The 17,394-nt window shown below is 36.7% G+C and overlaps 1 protein-coding gene across 4 annotated transcripts in view; it reads right to left on the reverse strand.

Moving 5' to 3' along the window:
• The window catches only part of USP25 (ubiquitin specific peptidase 25), a 115,905-nt gene that overhangs the window by 88,320 nt on the left and 10,191 nt on the right, over nt 1-17,394 (reverse strand). For 3 of the 4 annotated variants that reach the window (XM_033130531.1, XM_033130522.1, XM_033130539.1), the window contains exons 2-3: nt 7,796-7,873; nt 4,037-4,181 (exon numbers count right to left, since the gene is read on the reverse strand). In XM_033130531.1, the coding sequence (XP_032986422.1) occupies nt 4,037-4,181; nt 7,796-7,873 (223 nt within the window). Of the gene's footprint in view, nt 1-4,036; nt 4,182-7,795; nt 7,874-17,394 lie in introns of those variants that run through there. The other variant, XM_033130550.1, reaches the window with a different exon arrangement.

The raw sequence follows: 17,394 nt of genomic DNA on the forward strand, positions 1-17,394 counted from the left end.
TTTTAGGGGGAAAAATACATTGATGCTAAATTTGTGAAGAGTCGAACACTTAACACTCATTCCAATGTACTGCACCAATTTCTCTAAAACTTAAGCCAATATGTGGCATTACTTTCTCTGTTGAAATTACCTGCCTAAATCTCTCTCATCTTTTGGTCCATACTTTGATTGCTCAATTATGACACATCTCGTTCTGGTGGGCATATACTGTTTTTTTCCTGTTTTAAAAAAGGTCAAAAGAATTTAATAGTCATGAAAGAAATAATATTACTATTTGATTTCAAACTGGGCCAAAGCCTTCTATGGTCGTGGCTATGACTGAGTTTGCCATGCTATAAAAACGTCACAGAATCTCTCCTCTGACTATTAAGTACACCTATGACATTAGTATCTCGCACTGTTTCTCAGTCCTCTTTGCGTTAGGTTTTTTGTTGTTGTTGTTGTTGTTTTCCCTGCAAAACTCCGATACAATTTTATTTCCAATTTAAGCTGGAGGTAGAAGGCACTCCTTTGACAATCCACAATATCCAATCTGGACGGGAAACCTAAGTAATGGAAAAAGGTGCCTAAAGTTTTTGCTAATAATGATTTTGATACAAATGATTTAGGCCTTTTTCCAGAATTCAAAAGAGTATTAAATTGTAGTATGGAATCTTACCAAAGCAATATAAAGACACTAAGTACTCTACTTCTTAATTTCTTGATATGCAGAGTACAAGCTTTCCTTGAAATGTTAAAAGAAAGATAAAAATGCACTAAAAAGGCTAATCATCGTCCTATTATTCAAAATGTAATTATTTCTTCAGTATTAAATGAAGGTTCACAACTACTTGTTCTTCAAATCAAGTGAGACGATTTGCTTATCTTCCGATATACCCAGGTAGAAATAAATGAAAATTTCCCCATGAGTACCAAATGTGACTCCTATGGGATATTATTTTAAAAGCTAAATTTTTCTAGTCATTAAAAAAACATGTGTTTTATTTATTCTAAAAGAGACCCTCAGTTATAAACAGTTATATCCCAGCTTATATCAACAATGAATTACATGTATTTTGCTTTAGAGACTATTTTGTCAGCACTGCTATATAGATGACACAGTTAAAGTTAGCAAGGCTTTGTTTATGCTTCAGCCCTAGTAGTAACAGACTTATACTTAAAAAAAGAAAAATAAAAGAAAAAAGGAATTAAAAAAATAACACCCCTCCCCACGTATTTGAAAGAAATAAGTGAAATAAGTTAAACCCTGGTTAACTTTCAAATAACAACGTATTTCACATAAAATTGAGAAAATGCTCAAACAGCGTTTTTATACCTAGAACAATCCCTGAACACTTCCGCACACTCTGACCACTCCCATATTACATACTCCTTCAGCACTTAACAGTTTTTTTCAATAGAGGCCTGCGTTTACGTATTCATTTGTAATTAATTATTCCTGTTTCCTTCCCACAAGTTTTACCACCCTTTCCAAGAATTAAAAACACACAACAGATTTCAATTCTTCTCAGCAATAATAGCATAGTACTTTAAAGAATCTGCTAAATGCATGACATCTCCTTACTTTCTCAATTTTAAACCACATAACGCTATTATGACACCATGGAATTTAAATGCGGAATCTAGACTATTTCCTGAAGGCAGATGTACTTATTAGAACTTTATAAAATATGGTACAAATCTGTTAAATGGAAAAGAGTTATTGTTACCTCATCAGCTAGTCTTCCCAGTTTGATACTATTAATAATACAGTCATCACATTATATTCCAACAACAATTTTTTCTTAGTAATCTCAAACCAACTTTATGGAGACACTATCCAAATAATTGAATTATTAAATATGAATTAGCATCTGATTATAAAGAAACCACAACAGCAAGCAATTAGCTCAATACAAGAGTCAATCAGTTGAGATGAAACCAGAAACTCCATTTCTCTACCATATCTTTCAAGTGGAATATAAAACTACTTATGCATATTTTTCAAGAGCTACAGACACGCACGCGCAAAAAAAAAAAAAAAATTTATCAGCCAATGGGACACATGCCTTCTGAAATCTGGTTGCCTTCTCCCTCAGAGCACCTATTCAAATCTCTCTTTTTATCCATAACATTTTCACTATTCCTTGTCAAAAAATCTTGGACAAGTATTAATGTCTGGCTTAAACAATATTTTATGACTTTGACACAGCAAATAAGACATTTTCTTTTGTTTATAACAGTCTTGTAATCCTAATTCTCCACTGCATACCTATATATGCTATCTCTTGTCACAAAGTCTACCATCTATGTTAAGAATTCAGTTATCATTCTAAAATCTTTTCATTCTTTCAACTAGAACACTGAACAGTGTTTAGTCAATTTCCTGTTTCCTTCACTTGAACCAGTTGCCTTCAGTTAAAATCATTCTATTTTTCCTTTTTCTACCTAACTAATTTCCTTTTCCCAAGTCTCAGAACCTTGATAGATATGTTATTCGCACACACTAATGCCTCCACTATTTATACCACTTCTCTTTTTTCACCTTTTTTAACCACTTCTTCTTTTTTCTCTTTTTCTTGCAACAAGCTTGTTCCCTTTCATTGGTTTTGAAACAGCTTTTTTATACAAAGATTTTTTTAAGAAACTATGACATTCTAGTATGATGATGGGAACATACATCAATCGTCTGTTGCCCGGTTAAGCTTCCAACTTAGTAAGCAAAAAGGCATTAAGCAAATAATTTTAAAATAACACTACTCGTTAAAACAAAGGTATGCTCTTGGTGCTAGAGAAGCAGTTGGTCCAAGCTAGAGGCCAGCGGAAACGTTCCAGAGCCAGCAGCTCCTGAGCTAAGTCTCAAGCCAGAAGAAATTAGGCTGGAAGCAAAGGTTAGAGGGGATTCCAGAAAGAAGGAACAGCAAGTGTAAAGACAAAAGAAATCAAAAAGCACTGGGTGAATGAGAATTTCAAGCTATTCTGTATTATCACAATGACAAGAGGAAAACAGTAGAAAATGAAGTTAGAGAAATAGACAGGGGCCAAACCACAGTTTGTCTTGAACTTGGATATAAGCAACTAGTCTGTCTTACATACATAAAACTGTTCCCATCACCTATTATCTGTGTGAGACAGGACTATTCCAGCTTTGGCTGACATAAGATCATTTGTGAAGCAAAAATATTAAGATTATCCTGAAAAATTGAAATGAAAGTATTTTATTAACAAACATTACGCAGTGTTTAATGCCCACTGATAGCTATAAACATTTATGTGAATGGGTTCTTCCTGGTTGTTTCCTAACTTTGAGAAAGTCTAAAAACAAAATCAGAAATTCTCTTAAATATAAATTAGTAATAAAAGTTCTCAAATCCAAAATGCGTAAAATAAATACATACATTTCAGAGTGGTTATTATACCATCATGAAACATGGAGCTAACTGAACATATTTTTGAAAACTCAGTGCTATATAAGCATTAAGTATTCATATTATGAACAAAGATTAAAATGTAAAAATTTCCATATGTATATATGCATGCATATGTGTGTCTATTTATTTTGTTACATGGCAATAATAAAGCTTTCTGTAAAACCTTTATTTTGGGGAGGGGCGGGGGTTGAAGGAAAGGAAATTCTGTTAAATGGTAAACCTATCAGGGATTGGAAATAATAGTTTACCTTCAAAAATAATACTAAGGCCTCTACCAACACTTAAAATCCATAAAAGAAATAACTATGGCCATTTAATATCCTAGAAATTTCTGTTTCTTTAATGAGTAACACCTGTAGCTGTTTCCTATTTCAAAACAATGAATACTAAATGAAATGCTCTATGAAAGGATATATAACTTAAATACAATCTTTTATTCCTGAACTGGGAAAAAATATAATGTGGCTAATAAAAAGATGTGCTCCTTTCAACTACACTGAAAAGAACCAAGTTTTAAAGTACTTCTTTCATTGTCTTTCACCTCTGCTTAAACAAAATAAACATATTTCCAAGGAAATTTTTCATTACATTCTTATTCAGATACTACGAAAAAGAAGTAACCTTACTTGTGTCTGCTTGGCTTCCCACACTGATGTACCTGTCGTTGCCAGGAAGCGCTGTTTGGTAGTAAGTGGTCTCTTCCTGCTGAGGGGTCTTGGCATTCTTCGCAGTAAGAAAAGCCACTGCTAACTCCAAGTTTCCATTACTATCCTTCAAATAGCAAGAACAGAACATCAAATACGGTGAAATATTTCTAAACATTCTCACATGATTTATGTAATGTTTTTCATAAGAACTAATACTTAACAGCAAAAATCATTTTTGATTTGAAATTATTTTTGTGATTCTAATTTTATAGCATAAATTCAAGGTAAACAAAGTATACTATATCAAGTGTAATTTCCTTTTCTATTAATTAAAACTATTAATATGATGTAAAAATCAATTCTGTAACTAATTTCTTAGTTTTCCATTACTTTCATATCTGCTTAACAAAAGTCAATCACAAATTTCTAAACTAAAAAATGTTTTCTAGAACCTGCCATATAAAATGGTGAAAAATGAACATTTATAATAGTACTTCTGAAAATAAGGACAATAAAAGATACTTCCTTTAATATGGACGCTGAATACATGCCTACAGCCCACCTTAACAAGCAAATTTCAAAGGGTTTTAGGAAGAAAATAGCAAAATTTTCTCAAGCTTCATAGTATGAAAAGACAGAACTCCTAAACAGAAATACTCAGTACTGACAAGATGACAATCCTACCCAAATATACATACTATATATATGTTATGGAGTTCTCATCAAAAGCATACCTGGACACAAGGTATGCTTTTTATTCTAACGCTAATTTAAAAGAAAGCAGATGCTAGAAAACTAAGAATTTCTGAAACAGCAGAATAATGAGAGGAGTCTTGCCCAGTTATATCGCTATGCTCTCTGTACAGTTAACAATGAATGTAACACTGGCTCTATTACAGCTAATTGAGACAGTAGGAAATCCAGATATTAATAATGAAGTTATCTCTGTAACAGAAGGCCCAAGCACGTGAGGCTATGTAGGCCTTAAGAACATGAGTACACGCAAAGTGTAACAGGAAGCCAGTGGAGAGTTTGGGACAGAAATGACAGGGAATGACTTACATTAAAAAAAGATCACTTGGGCTGTGTGTTGAGAATAGACTATAGGAGACAAAGGGCATAAACACAGTCCAACATTTGCTATCATATTAAATGTGGGGGGTGACAGAAGGAGAAAGATCAGGATGATTTCAAGATATGAGGCCTGAGCAATTGGAGGAATAAAGTCCCCGACCCACCCTAACTCCAATTCTAGCAGCTGGTGAGGAGAGAAAAAAGTGCAGTTTGAAAAGCAACACTGCTTTAAACTTTATCACAGCTAATGTAAGATTCTTACTTAAATGATTCATCCAAAGTATGGGTATAATGTTCTATAGTGAGATAAGGAAACTAGTTGTAAAACAATGTTTTTTTTTTAAAGATTTTTTTTCTATTGGGGAAGGGGAATAGGACTTTATTGGGGAACAGTGTGTACTTCCAGGACTTTTTTCCAAGTCAAGGTGTTGTCCTTTCAATCTTAGTTGTGGAGGGTGCCGTTCAGCTTCAAGTTGTTGTCCTTTCAGTCTTAGTTGCGGAGGGCGCAGCTCAGCTCCAGGTCCAATTGCCATTGCTAGTTGCAGGGGGCGCAGCCCACCATCCCTTGCGGGAGTCGAACCAGCAACCTCGTGTTTGAGAGGACACGCTCCAACCAACTGAGCCATCTGGGAGCTCAGTGGCAGCTCAGCTCAAGGTGTCGTGTTCAATCTTAGTTGCAGGGGGCGCTGCCCACCATGCCTTGCGGGACTTGAGGAGTTGAACCGGCAACCTTGTGGTTGAGAGCCCATTGGCCCATGGGGGAATCGAACGAGCAGCCTTTGGAGTTAGGAGCATGGAGCTCTAACCACCTGAGCCACCGGGCTGGCCCTAGTTGTAAAATAATTTGCAATAACGAGGGCTAACATTTATCGAGCACTTAGTATGTGCCAAGAAATGGCTAAGTAATTTTCACATAGTATCTCACATCATAATAAACTAAATGCAACAGGCATTTACACAACCTGAAGGTCACTTACTTTGGATACTCAAAATAACATAAAAAAAGAAGTGTTGAAATTATTCAATAACATGTGGCTCCCAAAAGTAGACTCCTTGTCAGCATATAACTGAGAGAGTCAGCTCATTATTAAACATCTTACAAACTTATACTGAGCAACAGTTAACGTTTAGCACATTGTTTCCCCTCACCCCCACCCCAGCTACTGGCAACTGAAATAAAAGTTAAAAAAACAAAAACAAAACTGTAGTCACACAACTTACCTCAAAGAAAATGTGGACAAGAAATTAATTTGATTCTTTATTCTTATTTATTTAAATATATTCTGTATGTTTCCCAAGTTTATAAAAAGAAAGCGAATCCCCTACATGTGCCCTGACAAGGTAATGAGTGTGGTCTCACACTCAGTGACACAGAATGGGAAAGACACTTCCTGAAGATACACATGGGTGATTTAGTCATATATATCAGAGCAAAGAAAAAACCGGCAATCATCTAAAGGTCTTAATCATAAAAATTGAGGTATGACACTTTTGCTTCCGCTCCAAATATTTATATTGGCTTCATAAACCCTGCATTCATGCTCTAAACAGTACTGTTTCATCATTTTTCTACCAGGAAAAAAAGCTGAAGCAAAGCTAGTAAAAGCAGAAATTAAGTGTGGAATCAGGCTGCTTGCTTTCTATTCCAAGCTCTCAAGTTGTGTGATCTTAGCAAGTCACTTTAACCTCTCTCTTTCCTTACCTTTTAAAAGGGGATGAAAATACTATCTACCTCAGAGAGTTACCGGGAGGATGCGTTAGCCAAATAAAGTATCTGGAACAGACCTGGCACTCTAAGTGCTTAGTAAGTGCTAGTTATTATCACTATCGTTATGATGAGTATGATTACACTCTTCTAAAAGATAAATTATTTCTAGAAACAAATGAACTTTGGGCTCAGAATTAAAAATTACATAATTAACTTTGCCTCACGGAGCACATTCGGAAGGACGGAAGCTGTCTGCAGGCCTCCAGTGGCACAAGTACGATACTGCCATTCGCCTTCAGTAGCAACATATACTCATAAATAAGCTTAAAACGCACTTCCAGTTCTTGAACGTGTTTTGTTAGCTGACCTTTTTCAATGTGCCCATCTACATGATCTGACTCATCTGGGTACCCCCATGTGGAAATGAGGGTACTTCTTAAGATACTACCAAAGTGATACACTTTATTTGTTCCATGTACTACACAGCTTGATGTTGAATAGTCTTAAGGTGCAATAAGTTGAATGGTAGCCAATTTATATTTCTCCTTTATGGAGGGAAAAAAATGTAAGCTTATGACAGTCTATTAATTTTCTACTTCTCATTCCTCCTCTACCCCACCCCACCCTTCACCCCCCATTTAAACTCTAAAAACATGGCTCTTGAGTAACACCAGCCATCAGAATTTGGATTCATACCCCTCCATTTTGCATGAAAAGTGTTTCAAACGGAGGGAGTTATTATCTGACACTCCAAGGTGTCTTGGAACATTAGGTTGCTGAAGGCTAACATGCTCAAAGTCGCAGTATGTTATATTAAAAGTCTTACTTTATAAAAGCTCTTTCTTATCTCTCTACTACAACTACTTGATATAACTAAAAAACTAAACTTTCAAATATGGTCGGCAGTAGAAATGAGGGTGTAACACAAACTGTATGTCATAAAACAGAGGTCATACCTTCAAAGCTTGCTGTAGTATCTGGGTGTCATTAATCCCAGTAATCTCTCTCAGCTGATTCAAAAACGTCTGCTGGTGCTGGAGGAGGGGAAAAATCAAAATCATTACACTCTGAAATCTGAAAATATAAATAACCTTTGGGTAAAAAAACAAAAAAACAAAAAAGCAGAAAATACAAAATAAACTATAATTGAGTAAAAAAGAACAAAACCTTGAGAGAGACTGAACAAATTTTATTCTTCCAGGAAGAATAAACCATGCTGTAGGGAGCCCTTATTCCATTCTCATATTTCCAAAAGAACTTTTACATTACTCTCCAAGAGGTCTTACTGAACTAAGTTTCTGGCCCATTCTTCACCTAATTTATGCCTCCCAAAAAGAAAAGAAATGATTATGACGGCTAACTCTAAGAAGAACTAAGGAAAACCGGTATCCGTTGAGCCACTTCCACTGAGTGAAATCAGCTGGCTCCAATAATCTCTCCCTGTCCCTAGGGTCAGCCAGCATCCAGGCACCAGAGATGTTTGAAAAAAAAAAAGCCATGCTTCTGGCAGGCCATGCATTAGATGGGTATACATAACATCATAGGGTTCCAAAGATCTATCCCAGGAAGAAAAGAATCATGTTATTCTCCAATTGTCATAAAAGATCCTACACAGAATTGATCGCTTGCCCCCATTTGCTTCAAATCCATTTATCCTCTATTGGCCTATATACTAGCAACCTATTATATTATAACCTATTATATACACTGTACTGGAGAGAAAGAGAGGTAGGTAGATAGGACGCCACTCAAGTCCTTCCCTGAACTTCCCTCATTCAGAGCCAAGTTCCTCCTTAGGCCTCTGGATTTCTTAAAACAAGTTCCCGAGACAGTACTACGAAATAAAGACAGCTCAATGGATATGGTACGAAAAACGAGATGCCAATAGAATAAAAGGATCTGATGAAACCTTTCTTGAAAATGGTTTTACGTTCATCTCAGTAATAATTCTGTCAAGAATCGTAAATGGATGATAAAACTATTAGGTGAAAGCTTGATTAGAAGCAGGATAGTTACATGGTTTCAAACTCTTTTCCAAGAAATTACAAAAAGAGAAAGAGTAATTATAAAGCAGAAACCTGACAGATCCCACCTTACCCAAGTGATCACAGTACCACCAATAATGGGAAACGAGGACATGTACGCCTCCTGATACGATAGGAGCCACCACGACGGAATCATCTGTACCGAAAAACGCATAAACTGGATCGAATCTTCAGGAACCATCAGATAAATCCAAACTGAGGGACGTTTCGCAAAATAACTATTCTGTTATCTTTAAAAGGTCTATGGCATCAAAGACAAAGGATGAGTTTCCAGATTAAAGGGGACCAAAAAGGCATGGCAACCAAACGGAATGTGGGAAATCAGACTGCTTCTCATACTGAACTCTATACTGGATATTACTGGGGCAGTAGGAAAAATATGAATACGGAGTGCTTAGTAACAATATTAATATTAAATTCCTGAATTTCATAACTTACTACAGTTATGTAAGAAAAAATATTTTTCTTAGGAAATACATCCTGAGGTATTTACATGGTGTAGGGGCAGGCAACTTACTCTCAAATTGTTCAGGAAAAACATTCGTTATGAAAGTTCTTTACACTAACTTGCAATTTTAAATGTGAAATTACTTCAAAATAAAAAGTTTTAAAATATTCTGCATAGATTTGTTGATGTCAGAATTGTAAAATGTACATTTCAAAACATGTTTGCTAATTTAAATATATATAATGTATATACATTCAGAGACGAAGAATCCTAAACAAATTTCAAAATAAAATGAAAAAACAAAAGCGACTTGAAGGTCAAGTCTGAGATAACATAGTGTAAATATCTTTTACAGAAACCGCACGTATAAGTTTGAAATTACATTCAGCTACATGCAACGGAATTTCAGCTAAGCAGTAGCTTCAACATCCTACAGTGTGTTTCTTCCCTGATATAAGCAGACTGGAGGTGGGTAGTTCACATCTGATAAAGACACCCCATATGACATCAAAGATCTAAGCTCCTCCTGTTTTTCCCACTAAACATTCTTATAGGTAACAGTCATCAAATGTCTGTCACTCCACGTCTCCTCCTCCAGCATCCTGTCCAAGTTTTGGGTAGGTAAGATACAGGGAAGGGCAAAGGACAAAAGATTTCTGCGAAACGATTCTGCCTTGTTTAGCAAACTCCATCTAATAACTTTCACATAAAGCCTCAATGAGCAAAACAAAGTCACATGGCCACTCATGGTTACAAAGGACATTGGGAAATGTACTTTTCAGCTAGGCAAAACGCTGCTCTGAAAATGAAATCAGGGTTCTGTTTGTATGGAAAAAAGAAAAGAAAGTATACTAGACAGGCATTGGCATTGGCAGTATCTGCCATGCCATCAATTGTCAAATGTACAGAGCTGAAACATAAGAAAAATAAAATTCTCTTTAAACCCGTCAACTTGTCTACTTTCATTTAAAAAAAAATAACCAATAACTGGCAATGGAACCATGACTAAGTTATGCTATACCCAACATTACGAATTAAAGATGTATAAAAACATTACAGAAATTCTCCTTATGTATTACAATGTCTTACTTTAGTGAGCATAAAATACTTAAAAGATTGTATAAGCCTGTTTGGAATCTCACCATCATCAGCACTGCAAACTCCATTCTTTAGACCGAATATTATTTTCCTCAACTACAAATTAATCAATCGTAGATCAGGGAAAAACTACTGAACACCCCCCAAAATTAATAATTTGTACAAATGTTGCCAGTTATTATTTATAATGCTGGAAAAATGGAAACAGTGAAAATGTCCTTCCACTATGAAATTCTGAACTTTAATGTGCATAACGAAGATTCCCAGCCCCCACACCTCCCTGGATTGTGATTCCAGGAAGACTGGGGTTAAAGCTAAGGGATCTGCATTCCTAATAAGCATCTCAAATGATTTTGATACAGATGGGACCCCGAAGCACAGTCTGGGTTAAGCAAACAACTGTGTATTTTCAATAGTGAATATGTCGTCTTTAAAGAAGTTACCTTTACAAAATCACAATAAGTTTAAGTAGAATACAAAATAGTACATATACACATTAATGACCACAACGTAAAATGTGAACATGAACATAAAGCCCAGAAAAGATTAGAGCCTGTGTCAGACTCCCAAGTCTTCTCCTTCTCCCATCTCTGTATCCATACCCTTTGCTATGTGTCACTTCCTCCCACTAGAGACAGGCCATATTTCCCTGCTGCACTGATGATGGCCTTGGCCATAGGACATGCTCTGACCAATGACACATTAGCAGACAGCATGCGAGCAGACAGGAAATGTGCTTGCAGGGCTGGGCCTGCCCTCTTGAACTTCTGCAACTTCCTAAGTACATGCATGACCCAAACAGCCCAGTTGTCCCAGAAGAATGAGGCACGTGTGAAGAAGAGCCATCCAACCAACCTGCAAATCTGCGAACATGACAATAACATTTTGGTATGCCACTAACTTTTGGAATGTCTGTTATGGTGATAACTGACTGATGCAGAGTGCAAGAAGAACACTGAGTATTTTATGAAGAGAAGTAATGTCTTCAAAATGTTATTATAGTTTGGTGTTTTGCAATAAATTCAGCTAAATATCCTAGAAAACATAAGCCAGGTGTATCTCTAGCATAGTTCATGATCTCATGAATTTTGACTGAAAATAAAACAACGAAGAGAAAAGCACTGGGGTGGGGAAGATGGCTAAGTGGGAAGGAGCAAAGGTGAAAGAATTTTCTTAGCTAACTTAGCAAGAAATGGGAAAGTGATCAAAAGAGGTGAGCTATGAGGAAAATTTTAAGTTTATGGCAGAAAAGCCACCTCATTTGTCAAGTTTTCCCTTTGTTATTGGCATCTTCCAGCTGTTTTTTCTGTCTTTGAAAACCTGCACTTTCATTTCCTGCAATTTGCTCCTGCTATTTTTGTTATAATTAAGACCTGGCCTTTCTTTCCAGGTTTTCGCCTTCCTATTTGCCAAACTTCTGGTCTTCGACACACCCTGATCCTCAACTAAAAATGTCCTGCATATGGTTTTCTCCTCCTTGACTGGTAATTTTGGATCCACCCACTTCCATCCCTAGAGCTCCTTTTCTGAGCTCTGAGGTCTTCCTTGCCCAGATTTCTTCTCTACTAAAGTATAAGGAGGTGGGTGCAACTTGTTCACACTGCTGGACCAAGAAGGGCAAGCCACCATGATTAAAGAGAGTCAGTGGCTTGCAAACACCACAAAAATCAGTCAGCAAAAAGTCAAGACTACACACAGGCCTTCAAATTCCTTCCTCAATGTTATTTTTTACTGCACGATGACATCCTTAAGTGCCTACTGTGTGCAGAATACAGTACTATGCCCTTCACAGAAAAGGAGGCATCAGTCATTTTAATATAAATTAAGGATCAGAGGGTTTCACAGAATTCCTTCCCTTCCCCATTAATGTCGGGTCTGTTTTAAACCTGTTTCAGTAAAGACTACAGTACATATAACACTGGTATAACTTTGAAGATGCAAAAAAAGGGGGGTCACTAGTTTAGGCCAAGGGAAGAGGATAAGCACTTACTAGATGTGCTGTATGCCAGACTGCTTCCAGTATCTAATCCATTTAATACAGTGCACACATACGCAGCCTCTGGGAAGTTACTCTCATTTTATAGTTAATAGACTCTTCAAGAGATTCATAACTACAGAAGACAGGAATGAAAACAGGTTTTTCAAATTCCACAGCCCATGTTCTCTCTACATTTTGGAGATTAAAGATTTCAGTAAAAAATGAAAACAGCCCCCAAATCCACTACTGTGTTGACGTAAAAGGCTTAGATGATGGTGTAAGAGGAGCACCACTGACTGCAGGGCAGGAAAGCTGTGTGTGTGAAAGGGTGAGTGACTCATAAGTTAGTCACTGGTTCCTCTAACTGAATTCCAAATATAAATAAACTTGGTTTAGTGCAAAGGAAAGAAAGTCAAAAGGTTTCCATCTGCAGGGGAAAGAAAGGCAACTCTTAGAATGACCTCTAAAAAAGCTTTCAAATTTTCTAAGGAAAGATGGGGGGCGGGGAGAACCAATTTGATAGAAAATCTCAAAGCATTCTTCAACTTCAGAATCACATGCACTAAAGCACTGCTAAGGCCCTGAGTGGTGACATTTCAGAGTTACCTATCAATGAAAAAAAAACATACTATTGCCTTTCAGGTATGTAACCACACACACATGTATTTTTGTGAGTATTTTCTGCACCTATGTGGTAACACTAAACTACCCTAGTTTATGTTGTCTTTTATCATAACAAGAAATCCCCAAACTTCATCGACAGATCATTTCCAGTACACACGTCCTTCATGAAACCTACCTCTAAACAGCTATTAAAAAAAAAAACAACCCTAAAAACCTTTATTTTCTAAATCTTGTTTTTATCTGTAATTTAATGGGGGAGGAAGGGTACATGACGGCTCATTTCCCTCCATATGTATTATTCTATGACCTCTCTGAGGAATTTTCCTGTAGTACAATCCTCATTATGGCTTAAAAGGGCCCTTTCCAGGCCACAGCTATCTCTAGCCTCACCTTGCCTCCCTCGTCCCTCTAACTTTCATTTAGGGTATTTAATGGTATAAAATACCATTATGCTTCTAATGCAAAGGTTTTTGTGTATTCGGCTCATGAAGTTGGAGGTTCTCCTGGCACCACAGATTATAATAATATCCCATGGTTAATGACCAGACTAGGTCCAGAGAGCACAGAGTGTCTATTTCATTCATCAGTGTATTCCTGGTAATAGTACAGCTGCTGGCACGTGACAGGCACTCAATAAGTACTGACTAAATAAATGAATATAGCAGAGTTTGCAGAGGAGAACTGGAGAAGTCAGATCACAGGGCTTAAGCGCACCCCCCAGGAAAGAGGTACTGACTACTGATGGGGAGAGGAACCCAAAGCCTACGTACAGCAGGCTACTTACTAGGCAAACGTTCTGTACTCTCCTACATTCTACCTCGAATTTCACAGAAAGCTTCATTTCCTAGTTACGGTCTTGTCAAACCTGCTTGAAGTTGAGTGTACAGTATAGTATTGTTGAAATTCTCAGTAACAAATAATCTATACAGTAATCCCATGAGGTTCGGGTAGCTTGTATTTTCTCCTGCCAGAGTCAAGGCTTATCTCAATCTTTTGGGTTAACAGCACTTTAGTACTAAAATAAATTAATCATATACCTCTATGGGTGTATAAATCTGAATGTATGCTTTTTTATTCTTCACTATTTACACTTAAGCTTAGAAATGCCGGAAATTCTGAATTTAAAGTCTTTTCCTATCTTTTTATAAAATCCCAGAACAACAAACATTCATATAACAAAAAACAAACAAAACACCCACAACAGAGGAAAAAGTAAAGAAAGGAGATACTTTATGGGAAGTAGGTAGCAAGAAGCAATGGGTGCAGTTGGTGCTCAATAAACGTTTCCTCAAGTTCACGTCTCTACTTCTCACCCAACCCTTCAGCCAGTCTAACATCTGCATGATATCCAGCCCCTGATGCAATCTCCCATCCCTATCAACGGGCAGACAAAAGAAATGTACCACAAGTAGAAACTCGAAGCAATTTCCCCCTAAAATACCAGTACACAGCACTATCAGCTAAGTTCATACAGAGTGAAATACAGTTCTAGGCCAAATAAGAATCCAACACCATGAAACATGGTTTCTATGGGAAAACGCATTTTGAGTTCAAAAAACCCAACTTGCAAAATCTTTTTTTTGGAAGAGTGTGTTCATAAATTAAAGTGCCTATATTCTGGAAAACGTGGTTAAACAAAACTTTTGTGAATCAAATCACATCCTTAAACTATGATCTCCACAGGTTAAATAAAATATGTATTTAACTTTTGATGCTAATAACCTGACTGATCCTAATATCTCTCTCTCTTATCCAATTGTATCTTTATGTATCTTGTTTCCTTACTTAAATTCGCATAATCAACTTGCAGTCCAAAAATAGAATCTTTTATATTAATGAAAGAAAATAAACACGCACTAAGTGGAACTTTCAAACTAGAATACTGTATAATTCCTAGCAGCTCTATGTGTCACAGACAATTCCTGAAAGCCAATACAGTTTTTGGTCACACTAATTACACACACATAATAGACCCTACTGCCTATTAGAAACTCTATTCCTCTAGATAACAGCAATAGGTTTAATAAAGCATATACAACTTCCTTTCCCGGACCCATAAAAGAGCTATTTGCAAAGTGTGCCAGCCTCCAGCACCTCAGCAAACTTGTCCCCCAGCCAGTAAGCTTCAACCATAACCTCTCCAACAAGCACTGAATCTCAGTCATGGAGCTGGGGAAGACCTCTTCCAAGCTGATTCCTTCCTTTATTCTTTAGAGTTCTCTTTACCCCTTAGTAGCCAATCATCTGTTACTAGTCAATATTTCTTTGTACTTAACTCTTTGTACTTAACTTTCCCTGTTCAAATTATCGTGTGGTGTCTGTGTCCTAACTGGACCCTTGCTGATACAACTTAAGAGCAATTTTTGTATTCTAACAATCTATTAATGATGTAATTCTGTATTTCTTTTTTTAGAGAATAAGTCTCAAAAACAATTTGTTAAGGGAAAAATTATCCATATGTGCTAAGTTCTATCCTAAAACTACTATTTACTGAGCATTTATTGGAAGTATATAAAGGCACCAGAGATTTCATTATGTAGGTATGATTGATTACACTACTGGCCATTGGTGACTGACCGCAATCTCCAGTCCATCTCCCCTCCTTGGACTGGGGAGTGGGCTGAAAGTCTATAATCATATATGGTTGGTTTTCCAAGGTACAGGCCCCATCCTGAAGCTATCTAGTTCCCCAATCAAGAGTTATTTCATTAGCATACAAAAGAGTAAATTCCAAGGGTTATAGCAGCTCTGTGGCAGGATTCAGAAAAAAAGGACTAATCATTTATTTTTTATTATACCACATCTAGCTACATATGAGGTCAGACAATTAAGTGTGCTAACTCATCCTAGAAAATGTACTACATACCTCACTGCTGAATATCACTACGGTCACCTTCGAAGCACTCCCCTTTGGGGAGCTATGCACTGATGCCAGTGCCTAGTCCACCCTTCAAAGCAATTGTGGAACTCTTTCTGGAATGGCCATCAGAGCTGTCATTGTATTACGCTTGATGTCCTGAATGTCACCAAAATATCTTCTTTTCAATATTTCCTTTATCTTTGGGTAAAAAAAAAGTCATTGGGGGCCAGATCAGTGAGTAGGGAGGATGTTCCAATACAGTTGTTTGTTTACTGGCTAAAAACTCCCTCACAGACAGTGCCATGTGAGCTGGTGCATTGTCGTGATGCAAGAGCCATGAATTGTTGGCAAAAAGTTCAGGTTGTCTAACTTTTTCACGCAGCCTTTTCAGCACTTCCAAATAGAAAACTTGGTTAACTGTTTGTCCAGTTGGTACAAATTCATAATGAATAATCCCTCTGACATCAAAAAAGGTTAGCAACATCGGTGAAACAAGTTCACAAATTTAATTGTCAGACCTCGTAAAGCTTCTAGTACTTAACAGAAGGCACCATTTGTTATGTTTCTTCCTTGTTCATGGACTTCTTTGTGTAGAATAATACCACCAATCAATCTGCCTACTAGTCTTCAACAGTTCATTTCAACCATTACCGCCTATGTGAGGTCTTTCCCATTCTTCTTAGATCCTCTCCCTAGTCATACCAACACATCCTAAAAATACTTCATTTAACTTCTCATATCATATATGCATTTCTGGCTCCCACCACTACCAAACTACTATAAGCTTTTTGTGCATTACTTATTGCTCAATCAGCTTAAAACAAAGAAAGAAAAAATGAATGTATGGACATGATAATGAGAGATAACTGGTTATCTAAGCAGAAACAGGCAATTGAAAACTTGAAACTAGAGTTAAGAGTGTAAAATTTAATTCATTTCATATATGCAAACTTGGTAGTAATGAACATAACATGACTGAGAAAATACATGATCTCTCAAAGATAGAGCTTGCAAAGAATAAAGCAGAAAACCAAAGACCAAACCTTGGAAAACTGCCACAGTTAAGAAGCCGAAACACAATATATTGCATTAGCAGCCAAATTTTACTGTGCTGTATAGCTCAACTGCAAATAGTGTAAATGTATGTACTGAAAGTTCGCACAACAAAACCTGCCAAGCTCAAAGAAATCTTTCCCAATAGCTAGGCCTACTTGCTATTGTCTTCTTACCCCAAAATTCTCAACTTCTTTGTGTTTTGTAATATGCATGCAAATACTAAATATTTTGGCAGCATGCTTTGAAAAGGTTTAAAACCTTAACCACAACAAAGCAACAACCCTAAAAGAGGTAGCAATAATTATCACACAATTATTACTCCGGTATAATAACACTGTCCCATGGTGTCTGCAAAAGCAGCTATGGCACTGAAGGCAGTATCTGTCCCTCTTGACTGCCTAAGCACTAAGATATGCTCACAAGGTAAAGTACTTACAAGTTCTAAT

This window comes from Rhinolophus ferrumequinum, chromosome 2 (genome assembly GCF_004115265.2).
Source record: "Rhinolophus ferrumequinum isolate MPI-CBG mRhiFer1 chromosome 2, mRhiFer1_v1.p, whole genome shotgun sequence".
NCBI lineage: Eukaryota > Metazoa > Chordata > Mammalia > Chiroptera > Rhinolophidae > Rhinolophus > Rhinolophus ferrumequinum.